General features: G+C 34.5%; 1 protein-coding gene across 43 annotated transcripts in view; it reads left to right on the top strand.

The window, feature by feature from the left end:
- The window catches only part of LOC6565802 (sodium channel protein para), a 62,804-nt gene extending 49,831 nt beyond the window's left edge, over positions 1 to 12,973 (top strand). For all 43 annotated transcript variants that reach the window (XM_032738622.1, XM_043216122.1, XM_043216124.1 and 40 more), the window contains 5 exons: positions 545 to 739; positions 1,215 to 1,460; positions 3,850 to 4,120; positions 9,600 to 9,904; positions 11,803 to 12,973. In XM_032738622.1, the coding sequence (XP_032594513.1) occupies positions 545 to 739; positions 1,215 to 1,460; positions 3,850 to 4,120; positions 9,600 to 9,904; positions 11,803 to 12,885 (2,100 nt within the window). In that variant the 3' untranslated portion in view covers positions 12,886 to 12,973. The remainder of the gene's footprint in view (positions 1 to 544; positions 740 to 1,214; positions 1,461 to 3,849; positions 4,121 to 9,599; positions 9,905 to 11,802) is intronic.
- The last annotated feature ends 5,001 nt before the right edge of the window (positions 12,974 to 17,974 follow it).

The following is a 17,974-nucleotide window of genomic DNA, read 5'->3' on the forward strand; positions in this document are numbered from 1 at the left end:
ATTAAATATTTATTAGCTGTAGCTTTAGTAGCATTATATATTAATTTAAAGTGCTGCTTTAACACTCCCCAAAAAATATGCGGTTTATTATCTCATTTTTATATGCTATCAAAAAATCGAAAGAAACAAAAACATTTGTGCTTCCTTATAACGAAGTATTTGGTTTATTTAAAATTTTTGAACATAATTTGAATAGAATTTCAAACTCTTAGAGAAAGTGCGTTATCAAGAAGTTCAAGTGTAAAATGCATTTTTGATTACATTTTTGCTCACAATTGTGCCTGTTGTTTTGCAACACTAACTGCTCTATAAACCCGTTAATTTTGCTTATTGGGGCAGTGTAAAAGCAGCGATGTTCCATTTATCTTATATGTAATTTCGCATAACTGAAATACATTTTTCCTTAATTAAATTTGGGAAAAAAAAACAAACAAAAATGTTTTAACAAAAACGATCTTCACGACGACGACGACGACGACAACGCCCACGCTGACAATGATGATACTGATACTGATGATGATGATAACAATAATGATGTCTACAGTGCGAAGACACAAATGGAACGAAGCTCAGCCATGAGATCATACCAAATCGCAATGCATGCGAAAGCGAGAACTACACGTGGGTGAATTCAGCAATGAATTTCGATCATGTAGGTAACGCGTATCTGTGCCTTTTCCAAGTGGCCACCTTCAAAGGCTGGATACAAATAATGAACGATGCAATCGATTCACGAGAGGTAATGTTGTCCAGTTTGCGTATGTACTTACATAATTACCTATAAATAATATATTATAATAACACACTTGATGCTCATACATACTATTTATTTGGTAATGCGCTTTAAAAAAAAAAAAAAAAAAAAAATTAAACGCAATCTATACTTATATAAGTCTGTATATTTAAAGTAATTTTCGATTAATCAACATTTATATCTATATATTTTTTTCTTCTTTTTTATATGAACTACAACAACAATGAAAACAACACTATACTACAACAACAACATACACAACAACCACAACACTATGGCCACACCACCACCACCACCAACAACAACAACAACAACTACACTGCCGAACAACACTAAAAATGATCCATTCACAAATCAAACTCAACCAATGCGAATTGCAACACGAAATTCCATAATACGAAAAAAAATTGATATCGATATCGTTATCGTTATCGTTATCGATCATCGAAATGCCAAACAGGTGGACAAGCAGCCGATTCGTGAAACGAACATCTACATGTATTTATATTTCGTGTTCTTCATCATATTTGGATCATTTTTCACACTCAATCTGTTCATTGGTGTTATCATTGATAATTTTAATGAGCAAAAGAAAAAAGCAGGTGGATCATTAGAAATGTTCATGACAGAAGATCAGAAAAAGTACTATAATGCTATGAAAAAGATGGGCTCTAAAAAACCATTAAAAGCCATTCCAAGACCAAGGGTAAGACAACAACAAAAATACAAAATAAAAAAAAAAAGAAAAAGAAAATACTAAAAACAAAACTAAGTTTAAAACTAAGCCAACTAACAAACCAAACAATCAACATAACTATGCATAACCAGAACTCTGGATTATTATCTTAAATACCAAATTCATATAAAATAACCAAAATATTTTAAGCATGCTAAACGATGGGCGTTTCAAATCTTCAATTTGTTAACTTCAATTAATAATATTATTATTGCAAATTGATTGTAAATCATTCGAAACTGAGCGAAACCAGCTCAATTTCAAAATATTCCAATTAACATCAGCTCCATCGTATGCCAAATAATCAATATTATAATGATTTATGAAATACATATAACAATAAAGATAATAATTAAACACTTGAAAGTCTTCGTAATCGCGAAATCTGTGCCAATCGTATTCAAATTGTATATATATAACTTATTGTATATATAATAAACACTTTTTTCTATGTGTTAACGAAAACAAATAAATACAGACAACAGACAACTGCTTTGAAAACGGACATTGAATCACTGACATAAAAGGAGACAGTTAAACAAACAGTATTAAAACAAACTAGTTACATGTTAAAATGAGACAGACAGTAAAACTTAATTACTGAGACACATCAACGAATACTACACTCGAGCAAAGACGAGGACATAACGAGGATATGACAAATACGACAAATACCCTTGCAATCTGTATACATTCCTTATCAACTAACACTTACCGCAATTCAAATTCAAATTCAAAGGCCCTGTTCTCTAGCAATATTTTGTTCAAGTTGAATAATGGATCTTAAAACAAGCGCAAAGTTGAGTCGCTGGAATAGCTGCCGTAGTGTGTGGCATGCACATCTGTATATGTATTGGTATATGTATGCAATATTGTGCATAGGTTATTTTTTATGTGAGCACCCTACTGTTGCCATTGAGCGAACTCCTAATAGCATACTATGTTCTCGACATGCTACTGTTTTTCTTAAATAACTATACTTAATTTCAATATCAATATTTAAGTATTGTGTCCGTTTGGTTGTCTGTACTTAAACATTTTTATGTCTGCCAATTTATAAGCTGGACGAACATGAAATTTATGCCAAAATTCAAAAAAAAAAAAAAAAAAAAAACAAATTATATAAAAAAAATCTACTTATGTATATACTCGTAACTACTCTCAACTCTCTCTCTCTATATATATATATCTCTCTCTCTCTCTACACACTCTCTTTATCTCTATCTCTCTCGCTCTATTTTTATAATGGCCACCTAAGTGCATGTTTCTTTTAACTAATGTACATAACAAACTAAAAAACAAACTGGCACGTGACTGAATCATGTTCTCGGCATGTTCTTAGCGTTTAGTCACCTCTTCAATTAGACACTGCTAACTGGCATGTTTATGAACAATGAGAAAGCAAATCAAATCAAAATCTAAATCAAAACATCCAAATCGACGGACCTGTCAAAAAAAAACAAAACGTATCAGACCACGACCTTTAGCGGCACGTTTTATAGATCTATATCTGTACTTTAATGCTCAAATACATACATAAATACTCAATTATCCAATTAACCAATTACCTACCCAATTACTCAACTACTCAACAATTACTCAAATACTCGTGAATGCTGTCTGTCCTTAAGATGTAGTGTGTATGTAAAGTCTGTTCTCATGTTCAATAACCAACTTAATAACTTAAATAAACGCACTGACTCACTGATACACTGTTGATATATATGTATTAATATACATGTGTTCCATTATACGCATACTCTACTGTACATACAGGTACGCGCTGATCATGGAAAAAAGATTGCTATTGGCACAGATCTACAACGCAAATTGTTAAAGCAATGATTAACGTTTAATAAATACAAAAAAAAAAAAAAAATAACAACAAAAAAAATAACAACACACAACGAATATAATTGAATAATATTCGAATATAATTGAATGAATATATAGCGTTTAACGATAATAACTATTACAGAAATAACCCAATAACAACCAACTGAATAACGAGTTGAAAACTCCTTATAGATACATAAGTACTTCTATGTCTATGTACATACATGCTATTGTTATTAACAGTCATGTATGTATATATGTATGTATGTATGTATACTTGTTTAAATGCGATCGTGGTAAACTAAATGTACTTATACCAAACTCTTCTATTCTTTTTTTCTTATCTCTCTTCTCTTCCTTGTGTTTGATGTCCTGATGTGCGTTTTCATTTCAAATACCCTTAAACCCATAAACCCTTAAACTTTATTTCAAATGTGATTTCAACATTTTGTGTTACTCTTTACATTTTGTGTTCTTTTATGTATTTGGTTTCTTTGTTTGTTCTCCTTTTCTCCATTTACAGTGGCGTCCACAAGCAATAGTCTTTGAAATAGTAACCGATAAGAAATTCGATATAATCATTATGTTATTCATTGGTCTAAACATGTTCACAATGACACTCGATCGTTACGATGCGTCGGACACGTACAACGCGGTCCTTGACTATCTCAATGCGATATTCGTAGTTATTTTCAGTTCCGAATGTCTATTAAAAATATTCGCTTTACGATATCACTATTTTATTGAGCCATGGAATTTATTTGATGTAGTAGTTGTCATTTTATCCATCTTAGGTAAGTAAAAATGCCAAAATTATCTAAACAAAAAAAAACCAAAAAAAAAAAAAAATCAATTAAAAGCCATGAAGCTAAAACAAACATAGGCAAACTTTACCATCCAAGTTCCAAGCCAAAATGTACGAATATCCCTCCTCCACATAACCGTACGCACTTGCTGTATGTGTGTATGTCTCTTTCTCTCTCTCTCTCTCTATATATATCTCTCTTTCTTAGCACACAATCTCTATCTATGTTTATCATTGTCAGTATTATTTTCAGTCTAAATGCTCTTTAATAAAGACACAGAACGCTCCTTCTCCTATATAATGTTACTAACTTGCTGTCGTACTTAAACGTATATTCAATTGTCCAAATTGTTAAATGTTGATTCGTAATTCGTATTTTATTGTTGTTGTTCTGTTTCCAACAAAAAACAAACCTAAACTTAAAAAAAAAAACTTATGAAACGTAATTTAATTTGTTGTATAAAATTTGTGTTCAATGGTTGCTCATGTAATGATTGCGGCTCTTTGGCAATTCCCACATACGTGCATACATTAAAAGTAGAGTAATACCTAATTAAATGATGTATATGTAAATTGCACAATTATGCCAGATATTATATGAAGCAATCTAATCTCGTTGTGCTTAACGTATTCCAAATGATTTGTTAGTTTTTGGGGACTGATTTTGCATAGAATGTACAACAGTTAAATATTATACTAGCTGTTATACAAACTGTTATACATGCACATGTGAAGTCAGTTCTTGTTGCTTATTTAAATGTTGTCAATTAATTGTAAAATTAGTACAAATTTGACGTTTTTATGTTTTTCATTTGAATTTATTGTAATTGTAAAAATTTAGTTGTTGATATATTGATATATATATTTATATATATATTGGTGTCCATTCGTAATTTAATTGTTGTTGTGATTGTTGCTTAAAAATATTGAAAAACTATTGAGATAATTATATATATACGAGTATACAAAATTCAATTATTGTTTTCAACTATGATCTGAATATAATCGAGTATCTTTTTATTTCTTTGCATTTATTTTATTGTTAATTAATATTGCTACCAGTTTCATTGAAAGTTTTCAAATACTACCGAGTTTATTATTAATTAGCAGACGTTTGCTACAGCTTAACAATTGCGCATACGTAAGCACACAACCTTCAGAAAGCAAAAAAAAAGAATCCTTACTTAGTACAAAAGAAAAAAGAAAAACAATTAACAAAAATGGAAACAACTATCGAAATGAGAATACAATTTTTTTGATTGAGTGCTGATCTTCAATAGCGCCGCTCTTCACCTCTTTAACTTAACTTGGCTACATGTGTCTATTGTTTTTTCTTCATCTTCTTTTACAATACATTTTTGTTCGTTTTTTGGATAAGAAGTAACCAAAAAAAACAAAAGAAATCAAAACAAAATTAAAATGGCTTTGTGTATGGAGTAACGAGAAGAAACTGTACAAAAGATGGCTTAAAATATGCTTTACTACATTAATTTTTGCAACAGAGAGCTTCCATTTTATACTACCCTTGTACATAAAAGGGATGCTGTTATTATTTCTGCTGCTCCCCAATATAATGAAACCAATATGAATTCCGTGCTAGCCCATTGTGAACCCGAACCAGAACCCGAACCCGAACCAGAACCAGAATTCTTACCAACCAAAACTACTCAGAAACCCGACCCAATGAATAGTACACTCTACTGTACTCACTGACCTTCTATAAATACATTTTATCGTTGTCTTTTCATTTTTGATTAGAATACAAAAAATAATTACAATATTTCAAATGCAAAAAAAAAATATTTCAATACTGCTTCAACTTCAAGTTGGCTAATTTTTAAGAACTTGCTCCTTACTAACCTTTGCGAAAGAAAGACTGGTATTTTACTATTGCTTTGCTTCTTTATGTGACACACGCGCCAAATGTTTCCAAGCGCACTTTCAATAACTTTTTACAAAATCAAATTTTCATTCCAAACCCAAAAGCAAATGCTTAAAATTTCAAAACGCCTTGAAGTATGCTTTATTTTGTTGGCTTCGATGTTCGACCCAGTTGTCAATGCAAAACGCAAAACGCAGAGTGATATCCTTATAGACGAATATATTAATACACGCTTAAAAAAAAACCAAACAAGAAAAGAAAACAGAAAACAAAACGAAGACTAAGAAATATACAAAAATACTAAAAAAAAAAAAAAAAAAGAAAAGAAAAACTACGCTTTGTAAATGCTAAAAGAAAAAAAACAAAAAAGAGGAAAAGACATTTATATAAAGATGAAACTAATAAGCGAATAGCAATAACAGCAATTTACAACTTAAATATATAAATAATATAAAATGCAAATACACACACACACACACACACACACACACACACTGTTAAGAAAATGGCTTGCACAGAACGCATAAACAATTTATTGATAAACACAACACGATAAGATTCAATCAGAGTTAGGTGTCAATGGGCATTCCACAACTCTCAGTGTGCGATTGTCGGTTGCATAACTCTGTCAGCTACTGCCCGGTATACAAATTTTGACCATTGTCAAATCAAAAACGAAAAAAAATAAAAAAAAATAACCCCACCCGAAGGCCAGTCAATGCAATGGCCGTCCGGAATGTTTAGCACACATTTGTGTACGACGGTTGCATTGGCCCCAATGTTGGCCCATCCACTTTATAGTGTGTAGCATAACTGGAAGGATGATAATACGAGACCCGTTTATGATTTGCATACCTCCGCTTTATATGTTATGCGTATTGAAATTTTTTAAATGAACCCAACTTGATATATACAAATACCGTGGCACTAGCCTGAATCTTCTTAATGGTTTTGGTCCAATCTGCAATGGAGATTATGTACTTTACTATGAACGTAGTAAAACGCATATATAGATATACCCAACTACGTAAACCCGAACCCGAATCGGTGCTAAGTTTTAATAGTGAAGCAAAAAAAAAAAAAAAAGAAATCAACTCTCAACTCTCATTACTTTTAACTGTTTATAGTGCCGTATTTGTTTAACTTTATAAGTCTATATAAATATATTTTTCTGTTTCTGGTTTCGCCACATAAACACGTTTACCTACTGCGCTACCCTTTCCCTCTCTCTCTCTCTCTCTCTCTTTGTCTCGCTCTCTCTTTCTCTCTCCCACCCACCCGCTCTCGCTCTCGCTCTCTCTCTCTCTCTCTCTCTTCATTAATTTATGTAACTTTCGCTTTTAAGTGTATCGAACTCAAATTATTTACCCAACCAACCAGCCCCAACCTGGTTTTTAGGTTTTACGATACTGCTCGCTGTGCTCTTTTTCTTCTTCCTAATCCTTTTGCGCTGCCCTTCTTCAAATTTTCGGTCTACTCGCAATAGTTCGTTTGTCTACCCAAGCAACTCCTGGATTTCGTGTAGTGCTCTCCACTGCCCCAACCACCTCCTCCCACAACATCGCTCACGTTAGTGCGCATTTCGCATTTCATCTAGAGAATGAGAAGCCAATGAACATATTGTTTCCAAATTTTCCATACAAAAGAGAAAGCTCTCTCTCTCTCTCCACTCTCTCTCTCTCTCTCTCTCTCTCTCTCTCTCTCTCTCCCACTCCTCGCTCCTTGAGCGGAACGGGCAGCAAACGAACATTTTGCTGATATTTGGCACTATTAAAATATGCTGCGGATTATCGCTAAAAGTAAATGACGCCTGCGTACAGCTCACACATACATCTCTTATATATATATATATATACCCGACCAATGTTAAGCATTAAAAAAAAAAAACAAAAAAAAAACATAAAAAAGTGTTAAATCAACTGTATAAAGAACATCTCTAAAGACATATACATATACAACGAGATGACGCCTTCGGCTTCGCCTTCGCCTTCGCCCTCGCCCCCCGCCTCTTACTTCGCATTTGCCGCTGCTGCCGCTTACAACGCCTGCGCCCGCCGCTAGCAAAAAAAGGATATCCGACTACTGAGTGTTGCTGCTTAAAGTTGCTGTTCAAGTTACAGTTACAGCTACAGTTACAGCTACAGTTATAGTTACTGCTAACGTTGACTTTCAACTCAACCTTTCTTTTTTTATCGTTTCCGTTACTCTCTGTTCATTTCTATTCATTTTGTTATCAGTTTTAATCAGCATACTCGTGTACTAGTACTATGTATGTAACTGTATCCGTACTTAAAACAAATACGTATGTGCGTATGTACCATGTGTCCTCAACACTATCTTTTCGTTTCTCGATTTAGTTTTAGTTTGTATTGTTTAGTTAACAGTATCTTTGTCTGACTTTGTCTGTATATTAAAGCAACTACTATTTATTATATATATATATATATATATTTAAATGTTTATGTTTTTGATTGTGATTGTTGATTGTATTATTTATCTCCTTTTATTATTACATAATGAAGTGAGTACACTATACTTCACAACGTGTCTTCTTCAATTTGTCCATTTCAAGTTTGACAGTTTATCTGTTCCTAGTGTTATCTTATGTATTCAAATTTAAATGTACACACTGTACCTCTTCTTCTTCTTCTGATTAGGCTATCAGTAATTAAAAAAAAAAGAAACCTCAATTATCTCAATAAAGCTAGTTAAGAATCTATTATAACATTGAGCAGATATCAGCCAAGTGCTTAACTTAAGATGTGGAATTAATGCACTATTAAAGTTATGATTTTGGAAAAGAGAAGAACTTCTATTTCGACCAATAGGTCCTGTGATACCCATAAAATATAGTGAGCCGATCCTGCTGCTTTCACCATCATTCATAGGTGCTACTTGCAGTTTGAATAAAAGCAGGTAGACAGATATTCTTTGTGGGATCGGAGAAGTATTATTCAATTGGAAAAGTTTAAGTAACCTCGTGAGCAGATTCCTTAAGTCCAAACTTTGCTAAATGTGATCTCCATCTGATTGTCGATATTCTTAAGTTGATTTTAATTTGTATTTTGGATTATTTGAAAATGTTGCTCATTATTTCTTGCGGCACTGTACATATGTACATGTATGTATATATCGAATTGTATGGTATTGTAATTGTATTAAAATAATTTTAGTTTCTCCCTTATTTCATGTTGTGTAAGAATTTTGTGGTAAACAGCTAACAAAAAAACGAAAACTGTCTGTTCCTAATGCTTTAAATATTTCAGCTGTGTACATTGTTAATATTGTGCTGCGCCCTTTTTTAGTGTCTTGTTTTGTGCAATTGATATTGCGCTGGCCCTCGAACCCACCCAAAACCAAAACCAATACTAAAACTAAGTCCATATCCCAAATCCCAGTTAATCAATCCAAGTCCTCATACAAAGAGTCCAATTTAGTTACACGTTTATGGCAAATCTAATTCTCAACAACAATCTTCTCACAATCAATCTCTTCACACGTCTGTCATCGATGCCGTCGTGCTCCGTTTCCTGATCCCCAAAAAAAAACAAAAAACAAAACCTGATCAAAAACGTGTCTGCTGCAGGTCTCGTACTTAGCGATATTATCGAGAAATACTTCGTCTCGCCGACGCTGCTGCGTGTGGTGCGCGTGGCGAAAGTGGGTCGCGTCCTCCGCCTGGTCAAGGGCGCCAAGGGTATACGAACGCTGCTATTCGCGTTGGCGATGTCGCTGCCGGCGCTGTTCAACATTTGTCTGCTGCTCTTTCTGGTGATGTTCATCTTTGCGATCTTCGGCATGTCGTTCTTCATGCACGTGAAGGAGAAGAGCGGCATCAACGATGTCTACAACTTCAAGACGTTTGGCCAGAGCATGATTCTGCTGTTTCAGGTAAGCGTATCAGCCACAATTCCGTTAACGGTTTATGTTGTCTATTGTTGTTGTCGTTGGGTGATGTTGCCACGCCCCACACTAACACAACCAACACCCAGCCAAACCCAAACCATCCACCAAACACCGCCACCACCAGTTAAATGTGAAGCGGTCTGGCAGGTCTGGCACGGCGCCTCACAGCGGCTGGCAACGCTTTGTACATAACAACTACACACAAGCAATTGACGGTGGCACTTATCAGACAAATTGACAAATTGACGGTTCGATAAGCCGATAAGCCGTCGCCGTTCAATACGGTTGCCATATGCCGTGTGCGCCATTTTGTTTTAGTGGCAACATCACAATGTTGATTCAAGCTGCGGTAGTTGTTGGTAAAAGCTAAATTAGAGCGATTTTTTTATTCATCATCATTATATTCTCTTTTTCTTCTTTTTTTCATTTTTCTTTTTAATAACACATTATTAAATAGTTTCCATTCTTTTAAGAGATGGCATATCAATTAAATACTCTTCAGTTTCAACATTTTTATGTTATATCTACTCGAGCTTTAAAACTGCTCCGAGCTAATCCACATACATAATTGTCTGTAGCTGTGATTCCTCAACACATTTTGCCACTTGCCATTGCTGATCGATCCATCGAGAGATTTTTCTCTGGCATCTCCAATGCTCATTTTGTTTTTATATTCAAGTGCCTTACTTTTATTTCGACTTGCATACAAATGTTAATTAACATCATTTTAGTTGATTGTACTAAAAAACAAAAAAAAAATAAATCTAATTCAGCTCTTTCAACAAACACCAAATGAAATGTTGGAATTTCCTCATGACACTGCAAATGAAAACTTTCGCGCGTTTTCTAACGCCAAGAAACACAAAACTACGCTACTCTCTCTCTCCTTCTCTCTCTCTCTATGTCTTTGTCTCTATTTCTATCTCTCTCACACTCTCTACCTGGCTCTGTTACAACAACAATTTCAACTCGCTTTGTTCACAACCAAGAAAACATGTTCAGTAAAACAAAGCTTTTTATCTGCATAACTCCCAAGTACCAAATGCTTGCACTTAATTTGGCAATGCAACCGTTATGCGACTATAACTGTTCGCCATTTTGTTTTGGGCAAATGCCCACAAAGTACCTGCAATGAAGATGGCTATTGCAAAATGTATTTATATACATACATATATATATACATATACATGGAGATTATGTTTTGGTCTGGCACCAAACCAAACCACTGCAAGCAGCCATCGAGTAAACCACAAATTTACTCACTGTACTATTATTGTACGCTGTATGCTACAACCACACAGCCACACCCACACCCACGCCCACGCCCACACACACACACACACACACACACACTCCAAATACGTATTTACCCATAGAACAACTACTAAAACTAAAACTAAAACTACTACTACCTACTACTTCTACTACTATATGCCATACCTACTACTTAGTTTGCTTAAGCAAGTGATCCATTAACCTAACGTTTGACTAATGACTCTTCTTGTTATTGTATCTTCTGTCTTAAACTCTCTCTTTCACTGCCCACACACACACACACACACACACACACACACACACATATACACACACAATAAAAAAACACAAAACGTACGACACGAAACTACAATCTTGACAAAACACACACGCAAAAAAAAAAACAAAAACAAATACGAAAAATGAACGATCAAACGAAACAAACAAAACGAATACCAAAACCACCAACCAACCGCACAACTGCCGTCCACACATGCGTTTCGTGCCGCATCTGAATGCAATTCAATTCAATTCGAATTCGAATTCAAATGATATCGTTTATCGATTTACGATTGTTACAACACTATCGATCGATTTCGAATGCATTTTGCGCATACGCTAACTGGCAGATGTCCACCTCAGCCGGTTGGGATGGTGTACTCGACGCCATTATCAATGAGGAAGCATGCGATCCACCCGACAACGACAAAGGCTATCCGGGCAATTGTGGTTCAGCGACCGTTGGAATAACGTTTCTCCTCTCATACCTAGTTATAAGCTTTTTGATAGTTATTAATATGTACATTGCTGTCATTCTTGAGAACTATAGTCAGGCCACCGAAGATGTGCAGGAGGGTCTCACCGACGACGATTACGATATGTACTATGAGATCTGGCAGCAGTTTGATCCCGAGGGCACACAATATATACGCTACGATCAGCTGTCCGAATTTCTGGACGTACTTGAGCCGCCGCTACAGATCCACAAGCCCAACAAGTACAAAATCATATCGATGGACATACCAATTTGTCGCGGTGATCTCATGTACTGTGTGGACATACTCGACGCACTCACCAAAGACTTTTTCGCGCGCAAAGGCAATCCAATCGAGGAGACGGGCGAAATTGGTGAAATTGCCGCCCGACCCGACACCGAAGGCTACGAGCCCGTCTCCTCCACACTCTGGCGCCAGCGAGAGGAGTACTGTGCCCGCCTCATCCAGCATGCGTGGCGCAAACATAAAACGCGAGCCGAAAGTGGCGCCACCGAACCAGAATCAGGTGCTGGTGCAGGTAACGGTGACGATGTCAATGCCGATGATGATAACGATGCTGCTGGAGGAGGAGGCGGCAACGGCGGCAACGGCAACGGTGATGATGCGCCCGATGATAGCGGCGGCGCTGGTTTTGCTGACCACGATGACAGCAATGATGGTGCCGGCGCAAATGGCGGCCATGATGGCCAAGCCACCGAGGGTGCAGCTGCCACAGATGCAGCCGATGAGGCCAAGAGCAATGTAAATAGTCCAACGGATGGCGGCGCTGGCGGCGCTGGCGGCAGTCCCGGTGGCCAGAGCGCTGGCAGTGGCGGCAGCGCCGGTCGCCAGACGGCCGTTCTCGTCGAGAGCGATGGTTTTGTGACAAAAAACGGCCACAAGGTTGTAATACACTCGCGATCGCCGAGCATAACATCGCGCACGGCAGATGTCTGAGCCAGGCCTCGCCCCCCCCTTCAAGACGCACGCGAGTATTAGGTGCAGCAGCAGCAGCCGCAGCAGCCGCAGCAGCAGCAGCATCAGCAGCAGCAACAGCAACAACAGAATGCTGCTAGAATGCTGCAGCAGCCGCAACAACATCAGCAACAGCAGCAACCACAACAACAACAACAACAACAGTGAGCAGCAGCAGCAGCAGCAGCAGCAACAACAACAACAACAACAGTGAGCAACAAGGTACAGCGAACAACAAACAGCAACAACAACAGCGAACAAGCATAATTTTCTGCTATAGATAAAAACAAAAAAACACAAAACAGAAAACAACAAACAACAAATCAAAACAAAACAAAACAAAAAGAAAACAAAGAGAAACGATTAAAGTACAACAGCAACAACAACACCAAAAACAAAAAACAACAAACAACAAACAAGAAACAAGAACACAATAAAGAAATGAAAAGAAAACAACATCCTAATAACAACGACAGCAGCAAGTGTCTACAATTTAAGTTAATTCAGTTCCAATGAGCACAACAACAAGAACAACAACAATCATACTTAAGCTAATGAGAAATGTTACAAATTAATTAAATTTATAAGCAGGCTCGTAGATACCTTTTTATCGCAACAACCAAAAACAAAAAAAAAAACAAACACCAAAAACACCAACCAGTTCACAATTGGCCTATTTAAGTATAATGAATTAACGTAACTTACTATTTATAATCCACATACTCATTGCAAAAAAAAACCAAAAACAAAAAGCAAAAAGCAAAAAAACAAAAAGCAAAAAACAAAAAAACAAAAAGCAAAAACCGTACGAGTACAATCTAGCAATCAGCCAATATAAGAAAACAAATGATACAAATTAAAAACACCAAAAAGTAAGAAAAAAAATCAAATTTAGATTTCGAATTCCATTTTCAATATACTGAATTCAACATTCTACACAGCAAGCCTTTAACACTTTGATTTGCTTATAAATTGAAAAAACAAAAACAAAAAAATCACACATACATACATCATAAATACATACATACACATACACACACACAGATACACACATACATGATATGATAATTGCCTTTGAACAACAAATAACGACAGTGCAATGAAGATGGAAAATAAAAAACAAAAAACAAAAAAACACCAATAACAAAAGTAACTGCAGCATAAACTTCATATTAACATTTAACTCGCAAATGAAAGCTCGTAAATAAATAAATAAAATACAAAGTAAAATTAATTAATATAACATATTCGAAATGAAGGCAACAATTGAATTGAGAACAACACAGAAAAAAAAAAAAACACCAATTACATGCATAATTACATAGTATTTTGTATTGTATATTAAATTTAAAGAAGTTATTACAAACCGTCTGAACTGCCATAAAAAAGCAATACAAATTAATAATGAATACCAAATAGGAAAAAACAACATTTCTGACGCATACACACACACACACACACACACACATAGATACACATATTACATACATATGTACTGGTGTTATTCTCTTTATTTACAGCAACTCGAACTCAAATCCCAACAATGGGATCACAATTGAATACCAATTGTACCAATTGAGTGAGAAAACGTTATGCATTGTGTTGAAGCGATTCCCATACAAGATACCTACACATACATAACAGTTTATATATTCAAGGTTTATGTCATCAAATTCGTGAACGTTAACATTTTTGTGTTTTGTTCGCATTCCGGCGCCTCACCTCATGAAATGCTGTGGCATAAACCATATTTCAAACGATGATTTTATAATTGGCATCGACAACAGAGGATGTTCATTATCATATAAACAAATGTAATGCAGTAGGGCTATGTGGCAACTGTATCGCATTCACAATAACTCACACATACATACACACTTACACTCACACTCACACACATACACTGAGACACTGACTATTGGAGTTGGGGCGCATTAAACTAAACAAATACGGAACAAAACCCAGAATGTTAAACATAAGCAACTAAACGAAACGGATATTGAAGTGAATATGAACAAGAAAGCGTTAAAGCACACTTGAGATTGAAATTGAAATGGAAATTGATGTTGTTATTGAAATGTAATCGAAGTAAGAACTTATAAAAAACTGTGTCGCCTACCAAAAGAACCAAATTGAATGAAACCTGTTCAAAACAGGAGAGTGAAGTGATTTAAGCAAAAGAAAACTACAAAAATAACAATGTAAGAAGCAGAACAGATGTACAATTAAACAATAAAACTCAAAACGAACAAGAACGCCACACCTTTTGAAGCAAACAAAAGAAAAATGAGTGTGCGATAGCAAAAAAAAACAAAAAAAAAACAAAATAATAATAACAAATTAACAAAAAAAAAATGCATTTGAGCAAAAGCCAAGTACATATGCATGTGCGATGAACGATTGAGAGGAGCACAAAGAGTGTACAATTGAGAAAGTTTTATTTAATGACGTGTTCTCGTTTTAAAACTCATTCGCCTTATTCAATCCCTAACTCTAGATCAGCAGCAAAATCAACAAAAAAAAAAAAAGAAAATAGCAAAGCAAAACAAAGTGCAGTGAAATTCATGTTAAATATATGTACGCTTATAGTTCATACAATACATAAGTAAAAGTAAACAAAAACAAAAGCAAAAGCAAAAACAAAATATTCAATTAAAAGAAGAAAAAAAGAAAATGTTTTTTTTAGCGTGATTGCTTGAAAAGCGTTGCCTACTTTCGAGCTGTCACGCATCGCATCCGCTTTTCGTTTCCGTTTCCGTTTCATTTCGCTTCGTTCCGCTTCGTTTTGCCTCGCATTTGCCGTCGTTTCAAGTGTTGCGTTTATTTGCCTTAAGCTAAACTCTATTCGATGCCGGATTTCTACATATATATATATATATATATATATGTATATATGTATATATGTATATATGTGTGCTTCTTACATTTGAATTATGTTTAATTTTGGCTTCTTATTTGTGTATTATGATTTCTTTAGCGATTTGAATGGGTCTTCTGTTTTAATTGAGAGCACCAAACAGAGGATTACATAAAGATACTCGAATTACAGTAAATTACCTCTGTATTTATGTATGTAATATGAGCAACTTGATATTTTGTACTAATGTGAGGTTCCATTGCGCACTAACACACACACACACACACACACACACACACACATTGTTTCAAATTGGACAAACTCGAAATTGGGTTAGAAACAAACACATGACTCACTTTTGATCTCAGTCTGTCGCTCTCTTTAAATCACACACAACAACAACACACACACACACACACACAAATGCTTTGAACACACTGCCTTTCTGCGAAAAAAATAAAAGAAAAAAAGCAAAAAAACTGTAATCTGATGAGCCTGCAGCGTTACGTACATAAGTACATATGTATGTACATCCACCCAACAAGTTACATACTCGTACATACACATACACGCATAAATACATACGTACATACATATATCAAGGAAATTGTACAAATTTTTAGAACCTAGCTAATATTTTGAATTGACAGAACCACCCAAGGCAAATTATAAAACCAACGTTGAGCTTCAATAGTCTATATTATACTTACTGCAAAAGACTCTAATTTGCGTACTTTGTATCTTTTTCGGTTTATTGTAGTTTTCGTTGTGATTCACGTAATTCTTAAAGTGGCTCGTTTTCGACACGAAATCAAATTGTAATTGCAACGGCATATAACAGTTTCAGCCCAAAGTACAGTTACTGTATGAACGGTTACACCCATTTTTTTCACAAACTGTGCAACTGGTATACGCCACTGTTATCAATATATATGTATTGGCTTTTAAGCTGTAGAATAATAAATCTTATTTTGAAAGCAATCTAATCTAAAAAAAAAAATACAAAACAAAAAACACCAAAAAAAAGCACAGATTTTATACATATGTATAGACAAATTATACATTATATGTATGTATATTATGGGGACCAGTTTGAGCGTTGCCTTTTCCAATGAACAAATCAAGTTCACATTTAATACCTACATACCAACCAGATGTATATGCTTTTTGTATACATTTCTATTTCATTGCCAATGCCAAACTTCTGATTGTTCTTCTTCTTCTTCTTCTTCTTCTTATTATTGTTCTTCTTCTTGTTGATGAACAATTTCATAGTTCTCAATTTGAAATTCTGATTTCGTGTTCCTTCTTCATGTTACTTACTGATAATGTTAGCGCCTTTTCATTTAATCGCTTTGAGCATTTCTACGTTTTTGCGAAAGGACTTTTACTAATTTCTTCCCCCACTTAATGAACGCTTGCCAGTTGATAATTGTTTTACCGACTCGAATATACTTAGCTTCATTATTATACATTTTGTTGGCTGTTTGACAAATAATACGAAACCACAAAAAATAAATAATTAATATAAAAGAACACATGCTAAAAAAAAAAAAAACAAAACAAAACATTAATCGACTGCTAACTAATAACAGAAAATTAAGTTTGAAATTCCGTACAAAATGCATAAGTTAATAAAAAAAACAAATATATATACTGAGTGCACTGTTATAAATGAGGGGCGGGGCGAGATTAAATAAAACAAAAACAAATACAAAAAACAAAAAACGAAAAAACAAAAACTAACAGAGAAAAACGAAAAGAAAAACAAAATATTACACAATACAATACAAATGACGTTATAAGGAGCGTACACAAATTAAGCTTACGCGTTTAAAGAATAACAACAAATGCGAGTAAAACTATAAAATAATAATTGTACATTTACAATAATAATAATAATACTAATAATAATACTAATAATAATAACGATATTCATAAATATAAATTTTACTATTAAATTAACAAAAAAAACAAAAACTATGACAACAAATAATCAAATAAAATGCGAAAGAACTATTTCATAATTTAGCATAAATATTTTTTGTGCCGAGGTTACGTTCGAAGCAACACGCGCATCATTGCCATTAGACAAAATAATATTAAATACATATATATATATATATATATATATATAAATACATATATATACATATAAATGTATATAGATATATATATATACATATATATATATATATACATATATATATATAC

The sequence above is a fragment of the Drosophila grimshawi genome, unplaced genomic scaffold (genome assembly GCF_018153295.1).
Source record: "Drosophila grimshawi isolate 15287-2541.00 unplaced genomic scaffold, ASM1815329v1 contig_848, whole genome shotgun sequence".
NCBI lineage: Eukaryota > Metazoa > Arthropoda > Insecta > Diptera > Drosophilidae > Drosophila > Drosophila grimshawi.